This window comes from Tyto alba, unplaced genomic scaffold, assembly GCF_018691265.1.
Source record: "Tyto alba isolate M040663 unplaced genomic scaffold, T.alba_DEE_v4.0 Super-Scaffold_1000006, whole genome shotgun sequence".
NCBI lineage: Eukaryota > Metazoa > Chordata > Aves > Strigiformes > Tytonidae > Tyto > Tyto alba.
In genome coordinates, this window is record NW_024881272.1 from 31,135,954 (window position 1) to 31,160,471 (window position 24,518).

The window sequence follows — 24,518 nt, forward strand, 5'->3', positions numbered from 1 at the left end:
ACAATATCAATACTTAGCAAAAATTTCCTGCTACGCTCGCTATGGTAACCAGTCTGAAGCCTTTGAATTCCCGAACCAGTTTAGCTATTTAATGTATTGTGGAGACACCTTTTCAACCATTAATTCCACTTAACACAAACAGAGGTTCAAAACCAACCACTCACTCTAGGTGCACAGGCTGATAAATTACCGTGAACTTGTGAAAAGGCAACTGAAGTTCTGTGAAAAATCAGTCTCATCACCTGGTCCCAGGCACCCAGAGGGGACTGAGTAACAGTATCAACGTGCCATCTCCACACTTCTCCCATCTGATGATGTGTGACATGCTCTGCTCCTCAGAGCTCTCTCACTACAACCTTTTCTACAACCTGCCCCAGAAAGGAGCATTAGCTCTATAACCACATCGGCCTGTACCCTGTGCATCCCCAAGCTGCACACTTCATTTATGGAGGACAAAAAGGCCAAACCACAGAACAACAGACTAAAACAAATGTGTTACCTGAGCAAGTAAAGCAGCTGTAGGAAGAGCTGGAATCCTACACATGTCTTGTAGAGCCAGCTGGTCCCCCTCACCCCATCTTCAAAGCCACTAAAATATCCCTTGTAAAGAAGAACCCATCACATGAGAGCAAATCGCCTTAACCGAGGCAACAAAACAAGGATGATTTCTTCTAATTGCAAGTGGACAAACAGATGCTTTGAGTTTCTGATTATCTCAATTCAGAACACCTAATTTGTCAGGCTTTGATTCAGGATTATGCCAATACCACACACACACGTTCTCTTTCTCCCCTAATCTGTCATACAATCCTGTGATCTGTAGGACTTTAAAAAGCCTTGCTAGTGATTATAGATCAATACAGGCAACCAAAGCGTAGAAGAGTCTAACAGAGAATATCCTTCCTAAAGTAAAATGTCCAGTTCCATTTTGGAGGGACATGAGACCACCACAGAGGAATTCCCTAACAGGAAAGGCAAGGAGTTATGGCCAGAGCGTGCTCTGTTTTCCAAATACTTATCCGCTAGTTCAGCCTTAAATGCTGCTATCCAGAATGATCATACTTGACCAATTATGAAAGTCAAGACATTCACTCTGGTAAACGATCCAATTCCACGCGAATCCTGAAGCATCACTAGTACTGTGAGATGTTCAGCAGCTATCTCCAGTCTGGAAACATGAGATCACATTTCAGTTTTGACACGACACGCGTACCAGGACACTGCTTCTGTACCGCTCTGTGCTTCACCTAGACTTGGGTGAATAGATGGAGCATGAATTTACCACACCACAATCGCTCCAACAGCTAAATCTAAAGCCTCAGGAGCCAACAGCATACTTTTCCATGAGCAGACTTAAGGCTCTGTAGCTAATGCTCTAAGGGACAACAAAATCTTCTGTGATTTAGCCCAAACAGACAACACAGTTTGATAAATCAGAGACATTTCCCCATTAATCTGAGCTTCTTCCAAGAGTTCAATGCCCAGAGCAGCCTATCTGACAAACTCCCAGTCCGTGCAGAGAGGGAAGTGGGATGCTTTACCACTAAGGGAAAGAGAAGTTAGAGTGAAGACTATCCCTAGGCATCTGTGGGTTGAGCAGAGAGGCAGGATTGGATGGACAGACCCCCCCCCACACGGCTTGCAAATACAAGACCAGGAACTTCATCCCCAAATGAAATATTAGATGGCTGAAAAACTTATTAACCATCAGTCTTGTCTTTAATATAATGGACATAACCTTAGAATCTTTGACCACGAACAACCCAGCCTCTCAAAAATTTACTACAGGAAAATGCATTATTAAATCAAATCTGAGCATGGCTCAGAATCTCAGTTCTCTTTGTTCCCTGATGTATCTGGGCAGGGGGTGGAGGGCGAGGGAGGGGTGTTATAAGCAAGCTGGCTCAACTGATTTCTTGTAAATACCATAAAAATGAACATTTGACCATAATCTATGAATTGGATATAAAGAGAGAAAATAATTCTTAAAGAAATGAGTGTTTTTAAGTGCTTCTGGAACAACAAATTGAAGAAAACATTTATGAATTTTCCATCATGTTGTGAAGCATCCTGTCAGGCAGGATGAACCACATAAAATTATTTTGTGACAATACACGTAAATGGTTTTAACATCCTCTGTCCCTCTAAAGCAATAGCAAAGACTAGCCAAGCCATCTGAGAGTTCAGCATAGTAATAGGACCTTGGAAGAGATTATTTGCAGACTAATCCTATATTTTCTCATGGAAGCATTCTACAATTTGAAGTACCATATTCACACAGCACATTTCACCTTCCAAAATTACCTCTGAAAGAACCACTGAAAAATTATACACTGCATAGACAAGCATATATCTAAATGATATGCATGTCTAACAGAAATAGATTATTTTCAAGGGGTCCTAAACTCAGCTTTTCCATTTGTTCATACAACTGTATGCAATAATAATTTATGCATAAGAACCTATGCATTTCAATCAAATACACACAACTGCTAGGGCTTTCTGTTTGCTCATTTCTGCATGCTTATACAAAAAATAATAAAAACAAACACATCTTTAAAGGGATTACATTTGGTTTTTTTTAAACCTGAAAAAGAAGATATTCACAATCCTCATAATGCTGAAATACTTTTAGAGAAGAGATACCTATCAGAACATGGAATTTTAATGACAGATGCTTGGAAGTAATCACTGAGAAATGTCTTCAACACATCTTCATTATGCATCCTATGCAGTGCCTTACCCACAAAACTCTATTTTCTTTATTCCCCAGCTGTGATTCTCATGAATTCAGGCTTCTAACCTTGGCCTTCCAGATGTCATCCAAGTCAGATGACTCAAACAGCAACAGGTCAAAAGCATGACTGTCCCAGTGACATGTTCAAGCACTTCAATGTACCCCACTTTCCCAATGAGGCAGGAAATTGTTAGGCTAGAGTGATGCACAAAGTACTTTTTTGATTAAAAAAATAAAAACCATGCGCATACATGTGCATGCAGACACACACACAACCACCTCGTTTAGGATGCAGAGAAGAGGTCCTCTGGATCCTGCTTTAAATTTTAAGAAGAAACTAAGAAACAGAGAAACTAAGATACAACAGGACTGGTTTGATACTTAGATCAACCCAAAACAAAAACCTACTTGTCACCACAGGAAATTTTCCCGATTGCCTGTTAAAAAAAGGCCTGTTTCTTATCCAAGTGTACCAGCAGATAATGAATGAAAGTGGTTAGGGGTTTAGGAAATCTTCAGGGAAGCTGCAGAGGAAACTGTTGGGATCCTGCTTATTCCAAAGCTCAGCCATTTCATCAGCCAGCAGAGAGCGAGCCGTGCTGTGCAGCACTGCATTACAAGCAGTATGCTTTCCACTGGTTTTGTTTGTTCCTAATGAACTCTGAAGTAATAACACCATACTGGAAATACATTGGGGCAGCAATAAAAATCTGTAGTTGCATTCTTATATCTTTGTCACGCCTGAAAATACCCATATTGAGCAGCAATAACTTGCTAGAACTTCAACTGAAACAAAAGGGTTTCAATTCACTGCAGCCTTACTTGGTACAACGAGCTTGAGAGAGTCCTGTACCTGCAACAAACTGCATGAGCCACGGGGTTCATCAGAACAGGGCAAGGGAGAGGCAACACTGACCTGGATTTCATGGATTTGTTAACCTCCAGTCTCATCTGAGATAAAACATTTTAAAAGAAAACCTAGGTGAATATGATGCAGTTTTAGCAAGTCAGATGGATTTATACACAGCACATAATTGCTAAAACTACAGCGTGGGATGGATAGAAGGCTGCCTGCACCCACTGTAAGGGGGGACCACTGTAAGGGGGACCCAAGGTTATGAAAGCTGGAGAATACAATGAACATCTCAAACCAACTTGAAATATCTACCTATCTTCATCCTTCTTCAAAGCTGCCCCACATCACATTGTATCAGAAAGCTAAACATTATTACTTCCATTTCACCAGAAGACAGGTAAAGAACAGAAGAGAGCGAGCACCATCACAGCAGGCTGAGGAGAAGAATCACATTATCACGCTTACGCCACCGCACCCCATCTCAGAAACAAAGAAGTAAAAACCACAGTGTAGCTACACTTCCTCACCCAGATGTCCTGCCCACCCTTCTGCTTCATCTTGGCCTCTCTATTGTTCACAGTAGCCAGCCGTACAGAACTATGCAGAACAAACAGGTACTTTACATTTCAGTGCCACAATTTCTAAGTTGGGAGCAGTGTTGCCTCCCTTCCCTACAGAGCTCTTGTCCACCTTACTCCCCTGTTCCTGCAAACACCACTGGCCTGTCCTGGTGCTGGACACAAGCAGAGGAGAATAGAGATGGCCCAACTCACAGAACGCAGCTGCCTTTAATATTTTTAAAAAAAAAAAAACAAATTAATCAATCTCATAATCAAAGGTGAATGTCACGTTCAAAAAGCCAAAGCTTTTCTCCAATAATAAGCTCATATCTGTAAAATCCATGCTAAAACACACAAGGTTTCATTTTCTTCCATCTTTTACCACGGAGAGTGGAAAAGAATTACATTTCACTGCCCCATTCATGGTGCACCCCCAATTCTTCAGTCCTTACTGAAGTAACTGACTTTTGGATGCAACAGCAGGAAGTCTCTCCAGAGTGGCTTTCAAAAACTTGATTAAAAAACCCCACAAAACTAAACAAAAAACAAACAAAAAAACCCACCACCAAACTCACACTACCTTCTATGCTCTTCATCTATGTGAAGGAGGAGTGCATTAGGTCAGATAAGGGATATTAAATGGCCTTTAAGTCTGACAGCAAAGAACAGCTCTAATGGGAGTCCCAAATTGTGCTGCTAGCAATATACTGTACTTACAAAACTGTAACATCAAGATGCCAGAACAGTGCCATGACCTATATTTCCTGCAAACCAATTTTCTTCTTTGTAGGGTAGATGGAAAGAATCCAACTGCTTTTTAAGTTCCTTTTCTTTCTGCTGGAACTATGCCTTATCATACACATTTTTCCTCCACCCAACTTTTCCATGCCCCACAGCATTTAAAGCATGAATTATCTACAGTCTATTTATGCAGTAATAAAAAATAAATACTGGAAAATCGTGTTTAGGCTGCACTTACCGGATGGGAACAGAATTCTTTATATCTCATTTCCCTACTTTTAAAAGAAACCAAATCCTTTAAAGGGGAATCTTAAGCAGAAGAACAATGTTACAGAGGAACAGAAGTCACATATTCTGAGGAATTTCTGTGGATTCATTATTGATGGAGTATAGCTTAGCTGATGCTGTCAGGACATGCAAGTTCCAACCTTAACATTTCCACCCTCAAGTTTCCCCACTACCTATACCGTTTAGTACTGCAGCTTTTTGAAACTGCATAAGCAGGGCAAACACTAAGCTTAGGCCATAGTGACAGGCTTATCTGAGCTTCTAGTAAGGCAGCACACAAAAAAATCCACTGTTAGCCCAAGGCAAAACCATCACTAAGGACTGAAAAGATGGGGAGACAGAGCCATTTTGTCCCTTCTCCAAGGATCGCCACTTGGGTTTTACACACATATAGATGCCCAAATTTCCAAGATTCATATTTATCAAAGCGAGTTATTTACACTTTGGAGTACTCCCATCCTCCAGGAAAACTTTGTGCTTTAAGGAGGACATTAAAATCAAGACAACCTTTTTAGAAGGAAGGAGCTATCTCTGTCTTATTTGACTCCCACTGCCTTGTGATAACCCTAAAAATTCCATTTTTGCCTCAGAAGGAGGAACTTCACCCATATCTTGGACAGACACATTATGGTCAGAGTGGTCAACAAAACATCTGAAAGGATTTATCATAAGCTGGTTTTCACCACCCCATCCCCCTTACAGATATCCCTGCCAAAAGCAAACACTCTCCCTCAGGCAGGAGAATTTGGAAACAGAACACCTGATGCAGCTTTTATTCCAAAATTGTCTCACGTGTTGAGTGTCAAAAAGAGGCATGTTGTGCCACAGCACCCGCTTGTCTCAGGAAAATTGAAATCGTTCGGTGTCTAACACTTTGAATGATTTCCCAACTTCTCACTTGCCCCATCTGCTCCTCTCAGTTCATTCTGATTTGTTTCAGCCTTTGTGTCTGCAGTGGCACCAACAAAACTGCAGCATCACTGCAAGTTCCTCTGCTAGGGAGCTGTGCCAAGTTAGTCTCAAATTCAGCCTCCTCCAGAAGAAAAACACCAAAAAAACAGATCGCTGTCCAGTTCTGTCGTCTCTCCCTTCCTCCAAAATATGCACAAGCAGCTACCTGGCTTCCATGCTGAGCCCTAAAATAATACACTACCTGTAAGATAACCAGCATGAGAATTATAAATCAGATGTCCACCAAATACAGCAAAGCACACAAATGTCATATCTCAGACCCAATTTAACTTTCTTAGTTGGCCCAATTAGCTAAGGAATTAAGTCAAAATTACTTCAGTTTATGTAGCATTTTGTTTCTTTGCTGTTAGCACTGTGTTTATAGGACCTTTAAGGAAAAAAATACCAGATACTTTCCAACACGTAAGAAGCTGAGATTTTGAAACCAGACACAGAACTTTTAGTTAGGTGGGAAAGTTGATAAAAATACACAAAAGGGGGGGTTTTGTTAAGACAGTAGACAAGATAGGCAATCACAGTGCTCTCCTTGAACTTCAAGAGAGTCAGGATACACCCACCCCTTAAATACGATGGAAGAAAGATGTTACAAATGAGCAGATGGAAAAAACCCCACCACAATCTACCCATACAAGTCTCCACTGGAAAAGATTCAACTCTGACTGAGCAGAACCTTAACATAAGAAACTAAAAAACACCACACCCATACACTTGTTCATCTTCCCACAGGCTTAAATTCAGCGATCACCAGATTAATGAGGGCCCACAAAATGCAGGTGTACCCGTGAGAAGGGAATCAGCCCAAAACTCTCACTTCTGAGCCACCAAGGATTGAATACACAATATTGAACTGAGAAAAACAACTGATGGGGAATAGCACTCACAGCTCACGCTCCTAACTTGCGCTCAGCGTCACTGCGAGCATCATGCTGAAAAGAGCTCAAAACTCGAAGATGACAGTGCTTTCAAGTTGCCTTATATTTATACTCTAAAGAAGGTCTCAAGCTCGGTGGAAAATAAAAAAAAAAAAAAAAATTAAACCTCTCCAAAACCTTGGCATACACTTCTTCAAATGTAAAGTACCTAACAAAAGTGACTCAACATGTGGCTTGGTTTGGTATTTGTAACAAATGTTCAGGATATATCTGGTAACCATGAACAACTGCTTTAGCTTCAGTAGAGCACACAGCGAGTGTACCAATACCTAGCCATACTTGGCACTAGCTCCACTATGCTGTATCATTTAGGAAGAATTTCTTACAGTAGCCTCAGTGGTGTAATTTTTCCCCAGTGTTCATTCCTTCCTTCCGGTGAAGCTAATGAAATTTAGCTTTACAATTCAAAAGATGTATAGCTACACATCTTTAAAGAGAAGTCACTGAACACACTGCTGCTGCAGCATCCTGAGCAGCCAGTCACAAAGTTGAGCTGGTCCTGAATTCAGGGAACGTCGTTGAGCAGTCATTGGGGAGTAAATGAGGCAGAAAGCAAGTTAGCCAGGCAACGGCGGAGCTGAGAGCCCAATCAGATGTGGGAGCTGCAGGGGAAGCAAAGGTGAACAGAAAGAGAGAGCCAGCATCCGACATTTGCAAGGTAAAATATGACGTTTGCAACTAACAGGTACAAGTAGGAAGAGAATCTCACTGGCCAAAAAAGACTGGCTGTTTCATAAAGTGCACTTGTGAAATTCTTTGGAAGACTGAAGTGCACATCAGTGAGCATGTGTTCATATTGCTTCTTCATTAAAGGGGGAAAAATAAATCAGGATAAATAAATCAGGATACATATTGAAAGAATTAACAAGCTCCAATGGACGTGCCACTCTCCTACAAAAAGCACAATTGCTCCAACCTCTGTTCCCATCTGTTGACGTCTGCTGACAGGTAAAAAATGTTATTCCATTCCCTAATTTGTACTTTTGAAATAAGGGCTGTATGATCTCTTTGTCACTGTGAAAGCCATGATGTACAGCATAATTCCAGTGATGAAATCTTAGTTGGTTACTGATCTGTTCCACAACATACTGAAAGAAAAGTTGTCAGCCAACTGTCTCCAGCCAATTACAAAACACATTATTAACAAAATTAGAGCAAGAGGAACCTTTCTGTAAGGCTCTTTTATTAAATAATTCCAAGCGACTCCATTGCACAATTACAGTGTCTGAACTTTGCTTTTTAAATGCCGCCATGTCTAAACTCCACTGTGTATTTGCACTTGATAGTCTGAAGGCAACAGAGTCTGTAATAACTGAAATTATTAATAGACTCTATTCCAGGTCCTCCCACTAACAAATGTCACTGTACGCTAGAACCCTGCACAAGGTGACATCCTTGTTACTAGATTAATACTGTATTTCTTCAAAATTTGTATACAGAAAGCTATAGGAACAGACAACCATTTCCACAGAAAAGCAACCTATTTCAAATTTAACACAGCCATTTAGAATGAAAAGCACTTCCTTGGTCTCCAGAATCAGAATGAACTGGGCAAACCATAACCTCTAGGACCAGCCTAGGTCATTCCTCCACACAGGAAGAATGCCTGCCCATGATGAGGCACCAGATAACCTGTGCTTGTACAAAGTAAACTGTAAAGGAAATAGAAAAAATGTAAAAGAAAGAAAAAAAAATGCCTGACCACTTCATATCACCATCAAGGTGCTATCAAGGAACTGCTCAGTTGGAGGACTGAGGTGCTCAAGGAATTGGTAATGGTGCACGTGCCTTTGCATGTCTAGGTAACCTGTGCAAACCTGGCTGAAGCTGATAATCAGCAAACCTAATTACAATCCAACAGCTGTTCAGTGGCTTGTACATCATTGCCCACTCTCAAGATTTTATCACAAGTCTCATGATATTTAGCGTTCTTCTTAAACCCTAATTCCTCAAGTCAAACAATTAGCCAAGATTCTCCATTTCCAATGAAAACTGAATTGGAGTTTCCATCCCATGAGCTTGGAACAAAGCTTTAAACGTGCAATATAATGGCTTCTAACATTAAAAAAGCACAGATTGTCCAAATTTGCAAGACTTTTGAACTGAAAAGGTGATGCTTTAAAGACTAAGTCAGGAGCTGAAATGGTTGTTTGACAAAACTGCACACAAATGATCTCATTTCGACTTCTGGTACTCAGGACAGACCAGCATCCACTATCACGACCAGCACATTCGTGGCCTGTGGAGAAATAGGTTGGAAGAGTAGGACGGACCTGTCTTGGAGGTGATTCACGTGGCCTTCCTGCTGACAGACAACACGCCTCCTCTGCAAGCCTCATCTGTCCCTGCTTTCATTTCAGGGAACACATTCACTTTCCAAGTTCTCATTTCAACACTTTATACCAGGACACTATTTACTTTTTTGTTTGTTTGTTTATATATATATATATATACATATATATATATATATACACACACACATTTAAAATTTTGCTGGTTCATGTTACAAGCTTCAGATACAGATGGATACAGCTTTACATAACACAAATATTTGCTAAGAACAGCCAACTCCAAGGGATAGATCATTACACTGTCAAACATCAAGGGTAGAGCATGTATCACCAAATAAGTGAAATAACAGGCTTAAACCAAAGTGACTGGTTAAAACTACAGCAAAATAAGTCACCTGCACAAGGAATTGCTTCAGGTTGCTACACCTTTGCAATCCTCAGTGCCTTGCTAGGACTCAACGTCTTTCCTCCAACACTGCTGCCTGTCTCTTAGAAACAGCTTCTACTGTGTCCCATACTCTAGTCCAGCTCAAACACCTTTAACTCAAGAGAAACCCAGACAACAGCAGGGGAGAGGAGATGTGTGTACTATCCTACACCGGCTTTTGGCTAATTTCTTCACCTACACATAAGAAAGCCCTTCTGGCTCAGAGCAGTGGGCCAGCTGGCCCTGTATTCAGTAACCTTGACTCTCTGGCAGTCACCAAGAGCAGACGCATATTGTGATAATTCACCAGAACACATTTCCAGCCTCCAGACATTAGTGAACCTGGCGTTTCTATGCCAGCAGTAGTATTACCCCATGCATTAGCCCTCAGTTCTACCACAAGCTTTTCCAGAAGATTGTTTGGTCTGTGTAAGCTTTTAGCACCCACAACACCCTGAGGCAGTGAGCTTTCCTGCGTAACACCACCTTGTGTGAAGCACCTTACTTGTTCTGTATCTGCTGCTTGCTCCTTTCATATGGCACCCTTCACTTCATGTACTGGAAAAGACAATTCCTTATTCAGTTCTCTGTGTGGTTTTAATAGGTCTCTATCATAAGTGCTGTCTTTTCTGGGCTAACCTCCTGTTCTACTACCTCTCTTTAAGCTGCGGGGACATGAAATCTTTGTCTAGAGTAGCTCTGTCACACTCAGAAAATAGACATTCAGCTAAAAATCTCTCGTTTCTGTTTCTGTAGAACAGTTCTTGTCTTCCTAACTTACTTATACTAGGTTTGGGTTGGACAACAGTCCAGAACCCTTAAAAGCAGGATACGTACCCAATTACTCCAGTTTTCTTCCATATTAGAATATATGACTATACCGTATTCAAATTACATAGCTCAGAAGAAAAATTAGACACTGATGACTTCTAAATTGAGATCTCTCTGGATTTGAATCAGGGAAACCTTTAGGTCCACCACATCAAACCAGCAGGCTAGAATTTTGGTCATGCAATGAGAAAGACGGTAACATTTCAACCCCTGACCTACTGCAACCCTTCTGTTTTCTTCCTACACTTTCTATACTTGATTCCTAAGAGCAGCCTCAAAATATGCATACTAAAAACTGAACATTTTAGACACTAAGTACAGCTGACCTTTACATAAAACTATTCAGTTTCGACAGTGTGTAAGAAATGATGCATTAGCATCCAACACGTCCGTTACACTTTGTAAAGATAGCAGGGATGCTGAAAAGATTTCTTTTTTTCCAGCAGCATGTCTTTTTATAACTCTAAGCCAGGTAACATATATGCTGCACCGAAGTGGGATTATGACTCGAGAAGCTGGTGATCCTGATGTTCCGATTCCAAGACCCATTTTTCCAAACTCTTGCATGCAACTTACACTTACATGTCCACTAACCATGGGGCAACTGATGGAAGGTCACCTGTATGGACAACTGCTACAGAGAACTTGTGATTTAACTGAAGCGACACCAGAATAAGCAATGAAGAACATACCCTAACCAAGGCTTGACTCCAACGCTACACGGTCCTCCTGTGGACCAAGCCACAAAGCCTTTTCCACATGAAAAATATCAAACTAATAGAATTTAAAGCATGAACTTAAGCTCATTTGAAAGGCTGCAAAACCATGTGTAGGCATGGTTATTTCAACAGTAAAGTTGCAATTTTCAGTTTAGCTTCAGCTAACTGAAGGCATTTAAACATTAAATCTATATAAACCAGTCCTAATCTGAAAGATGTTTCTGATAAGGGCCTGTACCAGCTTAACAACATAGGGAAAAACAAATCAATTTAAAGTGAGACTTGTTCAGTGATCACATACATCTCAGACCTATGACTGGAGGGACTTTAGTCTATTGACAGTAATCACACACTTTAACAGAAGCCAAACATCATCTCTTCATTCACCAGACAAAATTTCATGTCGGAAAACAATAATGACAACAAGTTAATATTTTCAGTAATAAGTTATCTTCACAAAAAGCACTTGACCTTCATTGTAATTTCCACACAGCTTGCAGTAAACCACCTGAGTGTGTATAAAATGTAATGAATAAAGAAATATTAAAAATGATAGAATGTTATTAAAGTAGGTCACAATTCAAACAGCACAATTACTGAAAAAATGATGTTTGAAACTACATCACTCACAATTCTCACACTGGATGAGCTACTCTATAATTTATTTTGCCTAACAACAGCTTCTGTCCATATTCTCTCTCTCTTTATCCCCAAAGACTCTATTAATGCAGCCCACTGTGCCACATGACAGCATAATGCCCACATGAGGCATGAAATGTCACAGATCACAGCTTTACACCTGGCCAACGTAACATATTCATCAAATTCTTTCAAGCAGTGGAAACGTTTGTTGTTATTTTGTGGGTCAAGCCACACAGAGGCAGATGGAATGGGCACTTCATTTACATGTGAAGTCCCTAAGCCCATTCACTTTATTTATGACGGACAAAATCTGGCCTTCCACAATCATCAAAGGAGCTTTGGACCAAAAACATTATCATTTTACAAAGATAAGGAAGAATGGTTTCCTCCAAGGCTTCTGGATGATGATGAAGATTCACTTTGTTCCTTAACATTACATTCCCCATACTCTGAACATCTTAAAAAGCTCAGCGTTGAGATTTTTCATTCACATCCTAAGAGGAGATCAGCATAATTAAGACTCACCTCTATATGTTAAGGCAACTCTGACAGACAGTAACAGAATGATGAGACTCTCCCCAGCACTCGTGACTGTCCCTGAGAAACCCCACAAATTCTGTAGAAACTGTACCATAAGCCTGCATTGGAGTGGTCAGCTTTTTACTTTTAACCAAAAATTCAAGACATGTGGATGTAGATATTACCCATCCTTCCACAGGCTACAAAACAATCTAAGCTGTCCACAAGTAGATGAAAACGTAGAAAGGAAATCCTTGGATGAAAAATGTATCACTTTATACATTATGTATATTCTGAGTGATTTTGAATCAGTATTTTAAATTATTGACATTGATGTTATCATAAGAGTTTGTGGGGAAATTTCTATATAAATAGCAAAAATATTTGCTATAAGGAGAGTATTAACCATGTTCTCTTTTAATTATCTGTGTTTCACATGAGTATCAGTGACAGAAGTGGCTTAGAAGCACAGTCTCCTTACGTTTCAGCTTGCAGGAAAACAAGATCTTAGGACAGGTCTTCCAAGAGAAAAAGAAAAGAAAAATAAAAGTATCTACTATTACATTGCTCTTCATATTTTGTTAATAAAATTATAAAGTCTGGATGTATATCTAATTTTCTCTCTTAGCATCTGCCACTGTTTCATGACCTCTAAGACAGACTGCAAGCACTATGATAAACAGACTAAAAGGTAGCTCAGTAGATACAGAGCAATTCTCCAAGTTCCTAGAACCATATTTTGACTGAATCACAACAAATGTACCATCCCTAAATCTCAGAAATAACATGAAGCCTCTTATCCCGGAGACACATACTGCCATCCTACTGCTTTTCTAGCCTGAATACGAAAACACACTGATATTAAAACACATTCGTAACCAGACAGTGACTTCCTACAGAGAAGAGGTGCGGGTTTTTTTTTCTTTTAAAAAAGATTTAAGTTCAGATAACTAAAAAGAAAATTGTTACTCTAGAGAAGAAAATATTTTACACATCAACTCCTTTCTCCTAAAACACCGGTTTCAGTAAGATTTATCATCTGTTTACTATTGATGATTCTTCCATCCTCTAGGCCTCATAAAACAGGGGAGAGAACCAGCACACTAGAGCTTAGGGAAGGAGAGGGAAATATGCCATGGCCAACGCAAACAGTAAGGGACTTCTCCACATGAAGGCCACAGTTATCTGAATTGGAACTTGGCTCTGATGTGTGCTCCTGAAAACAAAACAAAACAAAAACCAAACCACCTTATTAGTCCCTGAATCAAGCAATTGCAATGACTTCTATTCATTGACACAATCCACTATAAAGACCACCTGGAGTTACCAAGGCACACCGTGTCATATTAATACTTGGTCATGATAAGTAGGGTTGATAGCATTTAGAAGAACCTGCAACTAACAATATGCATGCAATGACATTCCTGCTGACAAAATTCCAGGGAAGGGAGAAGTGAAGGTGTAAAAGCACCTTTACCTAGCACTCCACAAAAATGAAGTTAAGTAGAAAGGAAATATCGAGTAATGCTGAGTGCCTGGATTTCCTTTCGGCTTAGCAGCTCAAGGTGAAGAAAACCCCTGGGCGTGCGGAGCTGCAAGGCAGGTGTGCCTGGAGAGCCCTGAGCCTGTGGGGGGGAAAGCACGCTGACCAAAGCAACATATCCTGAAGGAAGGCAAAGCATTCACTTCATCCTCATGACGACATGAAAGCTCAGGCTTTCAAATGAGATGTAAAATAGAGCCCTGACCATTCATCGTCATTAGAAATCCCATGACAATTCTTGCAAGAGTAAAAATGTTAACTAACATGTCCTGGCCAATATCCAACTTGGATAATTGCATTCTGCTTCCTAAATTCCCCCTGCAGTTTCAATTGGATTAGTTTTTCTTCATTTCTCTTCCCTAAACCCCTCCTGCATAATGTTTCTAGCCCAGAATGGCTGCTGTATTCCACTCCAGAGGTGCGTGAATTATCAGTATTGGGCAATCCCTACATACATTTTGTATACATTAGTCAAAGAAAATGCTCTGTGAGCTGGAGTAATACCCTCACCTCTCACTGAGGAGCATTTAACTTTTCAAATGAGAAATCCCACCGATGCTGGTAAGATTTACTTTTTTTTCCTAAAATATTGCCCTGCAAGGAAGGGTAAGGGTGCCAAATCCAGCCTCCTGCCAATTAGAAAAATCCTTTGCTGGGCCATATCCTCAGCTTACTGAACCACATGCAGTCACTTTGACTTCAATAGAACTCTGTTACATTAAAACAGGAGTAAATATTCATACAGCATTTTTCCACTAAGTTGCTCATGTTTAAATGTTGCAAGAATCAAAGTTGGCTGTTGAATGCATCAATCTGCAGATATAAAAGAATAATTTCGGAACATATTCTCCTCGCCTTTAACTGGCTTGTACAATCTTCACGCTATTTTAAAGGAAAGGTGGAGGTTCTTTAACTTGGTATACTGGCGAAAAATGAAAGTGCTGTGAAATATGAATCTCCTGTTCTTTGTTATATGTACTCTACTGTAAGTACTCACAATACTATGGAGGGAAACTGAAAAGTCCTGACCCAATGCATTTTACCAAACAGGAGGAGCAAAGGTGATTTATGTGCATAAAAGCAAAAACTGACAAGCCTTTGATTTTCTTGTAGAACAATCCCAAAACGATTGTCAAGACTGCTTAGGTTTTTCGCCCTCTGTACTTCCTGTAATAGGACCATTTTATCCAACATGCTGTTTTATAGACACTGTGTAAAGGGTCATTTCCATCTGCTATCCAGGTTACTCAAAAGAATACTTTTCATTCCCTCCTCCAAGAACTCTTAGCAACAGTTGAGAATGGCTTGTTTTCACTTCCAGCCTGCTTCTGCATCCCTGGTAAAGCGTAAAGCCACAAACATGCCACCTACTTCATTCTTTAGTGCTGTGATAGGAGAAGGTTATTCTTAAAAATCTGAGCGTGCAACTGTAGGCAGCCTGCAGTCAGGTGAACGAGGAACACAGAGAATGTATTTATTTTGGTATTTCCTCATGAGTACCATAACCCTCCTTTTTTATCCTTTGTAGACAGTGAATTCACTTAATAGGTGTCACTGCGAAAGCATCCAGATTTGCCAGCTCCAGACTGGGTTTGCTGCAACATCAGGCTTACTTCCCTAGACAAAGTGGGGAAGGGGGTGATGTGGGACCTCCAACAGCATCCTACTTCAGCTGCAAACACTCCCAGTACTAAGGTATGCAACTGAGCGGTGGAATTAAAGGTTGGTACCAGAGGGTGAATATCAGACACAAGCTGATGAGCACAGATGGATCTGCAAAGGAATTTTATGTCAGAATCAGATGGTTAAAGAAACACAGACTATGATCCTGATCTGCAGTGCACAGATGAAGTTGGTAAGGAGCAAGCTCATCATCAGAAGTGACTGACTCAAATTTGCTGTTGCTCATGTACTGCCATTCTGGGTACCAGCCTTGACTCCAGCTCAGCTCCTGTTGCACACAAAAGTTGACATCAATATGGGAAACGTTACTCGTCCTCAAGCATAAACTCATCTGTTCTCGTAGTTTCGCTCCAGTGGAGAAATGGGCTTGAGCTGGAGAACACTGAGGTTTGCATCCTTATGATAAGCAGTGCTCAAGATTACCTGGCACTTCTACAGTAAACACAGGATTGAAAGCTTAGTCCTTTCACTGAAATTTAACTTAAAAAGTGTACAAATGTTCATCAATGACCTCAGTTTCACAAGCAACCTGAGAAAAAGACTGGAGTAAGATGTGTCTCTCAGCTACTCCTTCCCTCCCACCTTTTTTTTTTTTTTTTTTTTTTCAAGACTACTCTATCTGGAGTGGAAACATTAGCATTACTGTGCTCTGAAACACAGTAGTCACTGCTACAACAATCGATACAAAATTAGTGTGACTACAGGAACTGAAGCTTGGGATTAGAGAGATCTAAAAATGGAAGGATTTCCCTACCCTCCCTTTTGCATCCTGATGAACCCTTCCAAAACCTGACTGTAAACATTTTAATTCTCTGTCAGCTTGCTGGAGGAAATCATTACAGAGGCAAAAATCAGAGTGCACCGGGTGCCGCTCTGCAATAATCATCTGTCAGTCAAGCAGGCGTCACCCCGCAAGTCACCCCAAGCACTTCCATCCTTCAATCCCAGGGAAGGGTGCTGGGCACGGGGGGTTTGCTTCAAGCACTGCTGGAGTCGTCAGGCCAAAGCTATACTTGAGCCAGTCAACGGCACGATATTTTAATTTGTTATTTCTTATTTAAAACAGAGTCATTCTCTCTCCCCCTCTCTGGTTTGAGCAGTTGATACATTTAATTCCATTTTAAGAGATATATGTTTGTTTACTAGAGCAAACAAAAACCAGTAATGACAAGCTGCAGTTAGAAGTAAGCAACCTGCTTGTCTTCCACTCAAAATTAAATTTTTAGCACCAAATATTGACATTAGAAGCTAAGCAGCTTAGTTCCATGTCTGCTTTTCACACCTTCCAAGTACATGCCAGAGAATTTGGTGTGAGATCGCTGAAGGATGTGTGCTGACCTACGCTGTGATTTCAGCATTACACCCCAATGAAACCACCATCTAAAACGTGTTGGGGTTCCTCAGAATAAACCTTCATCACTCAATTTGGCAACACCATCAACCTCAGGAATCTTTTTCCCTTTTATCTCTAGTTTTCCTTGCAGCATCACAGATAAGAGTAAACCATACACAGAAGAGAATGATGGTATCATGTACCACTGCACTCTACTTGGTTAACAAAATACATTGAAACAGGAGACCTCACTGTCAGTTAAAGAAAGAAGGAAGGGGGGGAAGAAAAAAAAAAAGAGCAGAAGACAACCTGTTGCAAGAGAGAACAATTATTTAATTCAAAATAAAGATTTGGGTTCGGAGCTTTTCTCTTTTTTCAGATTTGGGGTTCAGATATACCAATCACATGAATACCCACAAACAGTTTAACACCACAATTGAAAAAAGCACAAGATTTCTTAAATCCAACATAATTATTTCCCACAGAACTACTGAAGTCTACTGAAAATGTAGCTGCAGCATTAGAGGGTTATTTGTTCCAAGGACCTTTTTAATATGGCTGTATTGTAACACTGCAGTGCAAAAGCCACTCTAGTCATAAAAAGAAATTTAGCTAGGAAACACAACTTGTGGGCAATGAAAAATGCATTTGCTTCAATTTGCACTCATTTAATAATAGCATTGTTTAACAAGATCAGTTAAAACTACTACCCCTCAAAAGACATAGCAGTGCACCTCTTCTCATGAGACTCCCAGGGCACTGAAATGAAATTCATTTCTGCAAACCAAACATTCCAAGCAACCGGCAGCACTGGGAAGACCACGTTTCAAAGGGAGAAAAGCATTCTGTGATTGACCAAGAGAAACAGCCCCTCTCTATACTCCCCTCCCCATTTTACTTGAAAGCTGCTATATATTTCACCAGCAACGAAAATTATATTCTTCCACTGGAAGTAATAACATATTTGTCATTACACTTTGATCTTCATTCGAAATCAAGAACACACAGAATTTGCACCCATTGGGAAACAGCTACCAAAATCTGGGTGTACACTGTATCACATCGCTAATCAAACCCCATACATCCTTGCATAATTATTTTCCTACAAGGTTATGCCCAATTGGCCACTAACCTAACTGATTAATCATCTACCTTCTAAGAAGGCGTTGAGAAAAAGGCTGAAGGGCAACAAAACATTTATTGGGGTTGCAAATATTAAACCAACAGGGGACGGCTGGTTCAAGTTGCTCCTTCCAGGCTGCGCACGCCCGGGTGGATGGAAGGAAAACCCCGCTCAAGAGTCACACACACACACACACAGAAATAAGAAAAAAAAGCCGGTGTCTCACGTTCATTCCCACTACGGCCACGAAGATGCTCCCTACAGCTCTAAGTTGGCTTTGCCCGGCTCTGGAAGTGTTAAATTATCCCCCCGGCCGCCGGCCCCGCGGGCTCTCCCGGCAGAGCCGCCGGTCGCCGCTCCCGCTCGCAGGTCCCGATCGCGCAGTTGTCGCCGACAGAAGCTCCGGGATGGCCGGGCAGCGCCACCCCCCCCCCCCCCACCTCCTCTGCCGCGCCAGCGCCTCCCTCCCGCCAGACAAAACTTTGCGCTTAAGTCCGCCGCCGCTCCGCGCTTTTCCCTCCGCGCTGAGTTACGCGGGCGCGGCCACCCGCTGCCGCGGAGAGCCGCGAATTCCGCCCCCCCCCCCCCCCCAACCCAACCTGCGCAAGGCGGCAGCCCCAGGGTGGGGGGGTGGGATGTGAGGAGGCCCCAAGCCACCCCCCCCCCCCCCCCCGCGCAACCCCGCGGTTGACTCCGCGCCTCCCCACCGCCTCCTCCTCCTACCTGCAGCCGGCGCCGCTCTCCGCAGCGCCCCGCTCATCCTCCTCCTCCTCCTCCGGCGGAGGGGTGCGCACCCCTTTGCCCGTCTCCCTCCGCTGCCGAGCGCGGAGCCTGCGCCGGCGGCCGCGGTTCCCCGGCGAGCAGCTCCGCGGCTCTCTCCGCGCAGCCCCTCGGCGGCGGCAGCGCCGGTCCCCTGCAGCCACCGCGCTACCGCATTCCCCCTAATAGCGGGGCGCGGCGCACCCGCGGCTGGCAGCACCCCCCCCCGCCCGGCCCGGGGGCAGGAGGCGGTGCCCGGTGGGGTGTCGTGTCCCCCCCGCTACACACACAAACACCTCCCCACTACAACCACCACCAACCCAGCAGCACCGACACACACACACACACACCACCACACCACCCCCCCGGTCCCTTTCTCCCCGGGCTCCGAGCTTGGCAGCAAAGGGCGAATCTCGCTGCCCGCCCCCCTCCTTTAACCCCCTCCCCGACCCCCGGTAACATCTTTTTGGAGTCTCCTCTCACCGTCAGCCGCGTCCCAGGTCGCCTCCTCCTTCTGCCCCAAGAGCCCGCAGCTGAGAGAAAGCTGAAAGTCATTCCAAGGCAGACGCGGTGGTAGAGGGTGCGGGTTGGGCATCACTCCCGGCTTCGTGGCAGGGGGGGCTGCAGCCAAAAACTGATCTGGGGGAGTGGGACACTTGACCCATCGCCCAGACTGGGCAGCATCGTCTCTTTCCAGGGGTGGCCAGAGAACCGCAGAGATTTCCGTGCCTTTGGCCAGCAGAGGTGGGTCTCTCAGGTCAACACTAACAGGCGTTGGGGGCCCAGTGGGATGCGGCGCTGCCCTGTCTCCCCACGCCGACTTCTTCTCCTTGGCCCAATCTGCCTGGCTCCCCCACAAGAGGTTTCTTTCTGTCTCCCGAGGAAGAGGAGATGTCTGCTCTTGCTGCTTGAAGTTGGACTTTGAAGGCAGAAATACTTTTGAGTGACAGCTTATAGCCGCGGCAGAACAAACTTCCCTTTTTTGATCACAGTTTGATGTGAAGTATTTCTCTTGGAAGCTCTGCCCTAACCCAGCTCTGTCAATAGGTGACTGGCCTGCTGGGCAATGCTCAGCAAAGGGAATTACAGTCTGTGCGCAGATAGCTTTCTTGCTCTTCTCGTCTACTCTTTCAATGGGATGTCACCAAACAGCAAAATTAATCCCTGGCAAGGAAAGAACTCATGTGTGAGCTTGAAAATCATAGCAGTGAGACAGCGATTAAAGTTCCCGTCTTAATTCTAGGAGATCAAGCTTGTAATAGCTAGAGAATAAGACTTAAGCTGCTTTACATATTCCTTCATATGTAAGATCATTAAAGCATCTGTGGTAACTGTCCCTCACAGGAGAGGGATCCTTGCTGGAGGTGTTAACAGTTGCTGAATTCGGTGGCTACCGACATGTGACAGGGTGTTAACCTTTTGTCACTGTGACCCAACACATTTGACTAAACCATTTTTCCTGGCCCCAATCTCTTACCAGCTCTCCCATGTCACATATTTATTACAAGAGTAATAGTTCCTCCTGCTTAATAGGCTTCTTCCATGCAAACCTTGAGCCATTTGACAATGGCTGCCTCAGACATTTTGTTATCCTTAACTCGTGGGTGATAAAAGATGAATAAAGCTGTCAAATATCCTATTGATTATGTGATTGAGATGTACCCTGATTGCCCTTCTTACGTTGAGTTTCTTCCATACTATTTCTTGTCTGGGGTTTGGGTGAGGACAGAAAGAGGAACCATACCTACAAGACAGCACTGAATTTGCAGTCTGTCAGCCCAATCTGCTCCAACTCCACCCACACCTGTGCGAGGAATACAAGTCTTGGCAAAAAAATATTTGTCAAATCCCAAGCCCTGCATCTTTCTAGTGTTAAATTATGGTGTCTCTGACTTCGAGGTCCCACCAGTTTTCTTCCCATTGTCTTCTTCCCTGGTTTTGGATGGAGAAGTTTGGTAGAAAATCTATCAGGTTCACATAGTGATTGGATTAAGCCACAGTTGTGGGCTCATGATCCAGGTACAAAGTGGGATCTGAGAGATGGGAGCTTATCTTCTGACTCCAGCACAGATTCCTTCCCGCTCTCAGCAAAAATACTTGCTAAAGATAGACAGGATGATCCATTGGGTTCAAAAGCTTGCTGTTGCTATGATTAACTCCCTGAGCTTTGGGAAGGCTCTCAACTTGCATAGAAACAGCAGAACGATGCATATCCATACCAAGAACATCAAATGTACAAATGTTTATCTGCAATCCCATCCAAACAAAGAGATACAGAATCGGGGAAATGCTTGCAAAAGATCACTGAAAGAGATCTATATGCAAGTGACATTAATTTCCATTCCGTAAACGCAGATGTCTGAGAAAAAAAAAAAAAAAAAGCCACATAAGTGCCTCTGAATAAGAAAGCACTGGAGTGCTCACACAGAGCTGTCTGAGCTCCAGTGCCTCTGAGTCAGCTGGGAAGCAGAGTGCCACAAACAGCTGGGCAAGCAAAGGAGCAAGCCCCGAGAGAGGGAGCAGGAGCAAAGATGCTGCAGTGCACAACTGCAGTGAGGGACTGATTATACTCATCTCGGAACAGACAGAGTTTGAAATGGAAATGAGGAGGAGATTTCCCTGCCACGCATACCCAGCAGCTACAGTAAACGTTGCTCTAAGACAACAGGGAAGCAGGCAGCACGCAGCGTGGACTTTGTTTTGTTTCACTGTTACTCAGCTCATCTCAGAGGCTCATTTAATTGTTACTCAAAAAGTCCCATACAGTAAAAAAAATTAAGAAAAAACTATTTCTACTTTCACATCTTGACATTGATATTGAGGTCTCCCTGCACATGGAGGCTTGGGCTTGTATATTCAAAGCAGAGCAAATTATTGCAGGTGATATCTTCTTTCCAAGAGGAAAGAAGATATCACCTGCAATGCAACGCAAAGGCCTCCAGAGCCAGGAATTCAAAAGGCCTCACATCTGAGCTGCTGAGTAAGTACACTGCTTCCTTTTGCAGTCAGGCACATCTGAGAATGCCTCAGGTTATATTGCCTACTCAACCCGAAATTCATACAAGGAAATGAAACCCACCCTCACTGATGTACTTCAGGTCTCCCTGAACCTTCAAAATTTCCAGACATATTACTTCCATGCAAGGATCAATGCAAACACCTAGCAAACTTTTGCCTCTGCTGAAAAGAGAAGTTTGACTTGCCTTGTCCTCACCCATCATCACAGCTTGGGGATTTTTTCCTTCTTTTTTATGACATTATGAATCTCCTTGCTTTCTCAGGCGGGACACACATCTTCTGATAGCACCTAAAAAAAAAACCAAAAAAAAACAACAACAAAAAAAAAAACACGGAAAAGAAACCTCAGATCTCTGTTTTACTCAAGACAGAGGTACCTGATCAAATACATGCCCAGGAATACCACAAGTCTCATATGTATAGATAAATGTTCTGAATTTTATGCTGCAATGCTTTCACTTTAGCACTTCCCATCATGGATCTCGTGGAGCTTAATACAGGTGTCATTCCCCCTATTTTACCAGACAGCTGAAGTGAGGTAGCTGCTGTCTGACTAGCGGCACTGCCTGGAAGTAGATCAGGTAGCATGACTTGACTTTACATCGTTCAAATACAGAGTGATTTGGAGCCGTAGGTGGACTACCAAGATCTTTCTTTCTGGAGGTTTCCTTTTGACATCTGTTATAAAAAATATCCTGTATCCAACAATCAAAAGCAGGAGACGGCTTCATCAAAAATGACACTAAGTAAATCATAGCGCTTTACGTTGCCGCTACTCACAACACCCCAGGTTTCTTCTTTACTTCCAGGGTGGAAGAAAGGGTAAGGAGGCACATTCTTGGATTATTGGTACAACATAGCTTCCACTTCTATCAGAGACACATGATCAACACTTTATGGTTTCCAGACCAATACAGTAAGTTAAAAGGGATTTCTGAGATACTTCCCAATAAAATGCATTGCATCACTGTAGCAGCAACCACATACTCTTACACTGAACTCCAATCTTTAGATTAATATTCAGGTGTAAACATTAGCCTGGATTTACACCCACAATATACACGCCCACCCCCTTCATCCACTGAAAGAATAATTTGGTATTTTTATGCAGTAGTCACCTCCAGAAAATACTACCTCCCAAAGTAAATGTCAAGTAAAAAATGTTAATACAAATTGCACTATTTCTTCCTTAAAATATATTCCTGTATATAATTTCTCTAGAGGAAAACATAGAAGATCTCTTTTAACTGCCTCATGCTTCCTTTCCAAAGTGTTTGAGAGATAAAACTTTAATAGCTTAAATATGAATTAAGAAAAATAAACTTAAAAACTGAGATTCACATTGCCTAATATTATGTTTGGACATATTTATACCAGTAGCAATACTGTAGTCATCCAAGCAGGAAACAAAAGCAATACATATTTCTCCAGACACAAATAAACTAATTTTAAAAATCAGCTAGTTCCAGACTAGAGTTTATATTCTATTCATAAAAATAGAAGGATGGTAGCTTGAGGGGAATTGATACTTAAAACTAATTTAACAATAAATTAGTGCAAAACGTACATAACGTGTGTAGGGCTATTTTACAGAAATAAAGATGCTAAATTCAGCCAAGAAATTATTTGCTGTGAATTATTCACTTAGCTGTGTTGGTTCCTGAACCTTTATAAAGGGTCTGTGGAAAGCAGAAAAAGAAAAAAGAAAAAAATCAAGCATATGCAAAGAAAAACAGCATCAAAAGTCAGAGAAGTCTCCAAGGGAGATGAACTTCAATGCCAGAGTAGGGTAAACAAATGGAATTATTTACAGTATAACATTATCATTTGTGATGATATTTTATTCATTATTTAATCACAGACTGAGTCTGCCCCTTGCAGGCTGTGGTAGACGACACAGCCATTTTGTTCCATCTTTCACCTGCCATGTATGTATGTAAATGATATAGTTTAGTTAACATTTGTATACACCACACAAGCTACTGCCTCCTGCCTGTGTTTAAAACATACTCATTTCCCTCCACCTGCTCACAGGGAGTACACAGATCTCAAGGTTGCAAGATATCGGTAGATGAAATGACCAAGTACAGATGAGTCCTCGTCTCGTTGATCCCTGGGCAGCAGGCTGGCACGTCTCCCTCCAGCTTCCTCTTATTGAGCAGGAAAAAAAAAAAAAAAAAAAAACTCAAAGGAAATTCAAGAGCCAGTGCGCTCGGTGGCACGTTGGACTGAGCTTCTGTTAATTGCCACACATCACCTTCCATGGCAAACTGAACCGTTCACAACAGCACAGAGAGTACAGGAAACCAGAGAGACATTTTTATTGAGAGAGAGAGTAGCACAAACAGCAACAGCACTGCTGTAAAATTCAGTACAAGAAAAAAAAACATCAGCCTGCTTGTCACCACTTGCCATTCGTTTTGGTTGGTGCAGAATTTTCTTACTGGCAAGCTGAGAAGGAAAAGGAGGGTTTGTGTTTCAAGACTGTCTTGTGCAACCACTTAGAAAGATTTTTGTCCCAGCACAGAGTTAAACAAAATGGGC

The 24,518-nt window shown here is 42.2% G+C and overlaps 2 protein-coding genes across 10 annotated transcripts in view; both read right to left on the reverse strand.

Annotated features, from left to right (window-relative positions):
- Window positions 1-19,530, reverse strand: part of DAB1 (DAB adaptor protein 1) — a 470,931-nt gene extending 451,401 nt beyond the window's left edge. For 7 of the 9 annotated variants that reach the window (XM_042785080.1, XM_042785108.1, XM_042785102.1 and 4 more), the window contains exon 1: window positions 18,921-19,162. The gene's annotated coding sequence lies outside the window, so the exon portion shown is untranslated. Of the gene's footprint in view, window positions 1-18,423; window positions 18,576-18,920; window positions 19,163-19,439 lie in introns of those variants that run through there. The other 2 variants (XM_033008814.2, XM_033008813.2) reach the window with 2 other exon arrangements.
- A 2,632-nt stretch (window positions 19,531-22,162) lies between these two features.
- Window positions 22,163-24,518, reverse strand: part of OMA1 (OMA1 zinc metallopeptidase) — a 109,841-nt gene continuing 107,485 nt past the window's right edge. Inside the window, exon 9 of the mRNA XM_033008825.2 lies at window positions 22,163-22,263. Within this exon, the coding sequence (XP_032864716.2) occupies window positions 22,234-22,263 (30 nt within the window). The 3' untranslated portion in view covers window positions 22,163-22,233. The remainder of the gene's footprint in view (window positions 22,264-24,518) is intronic.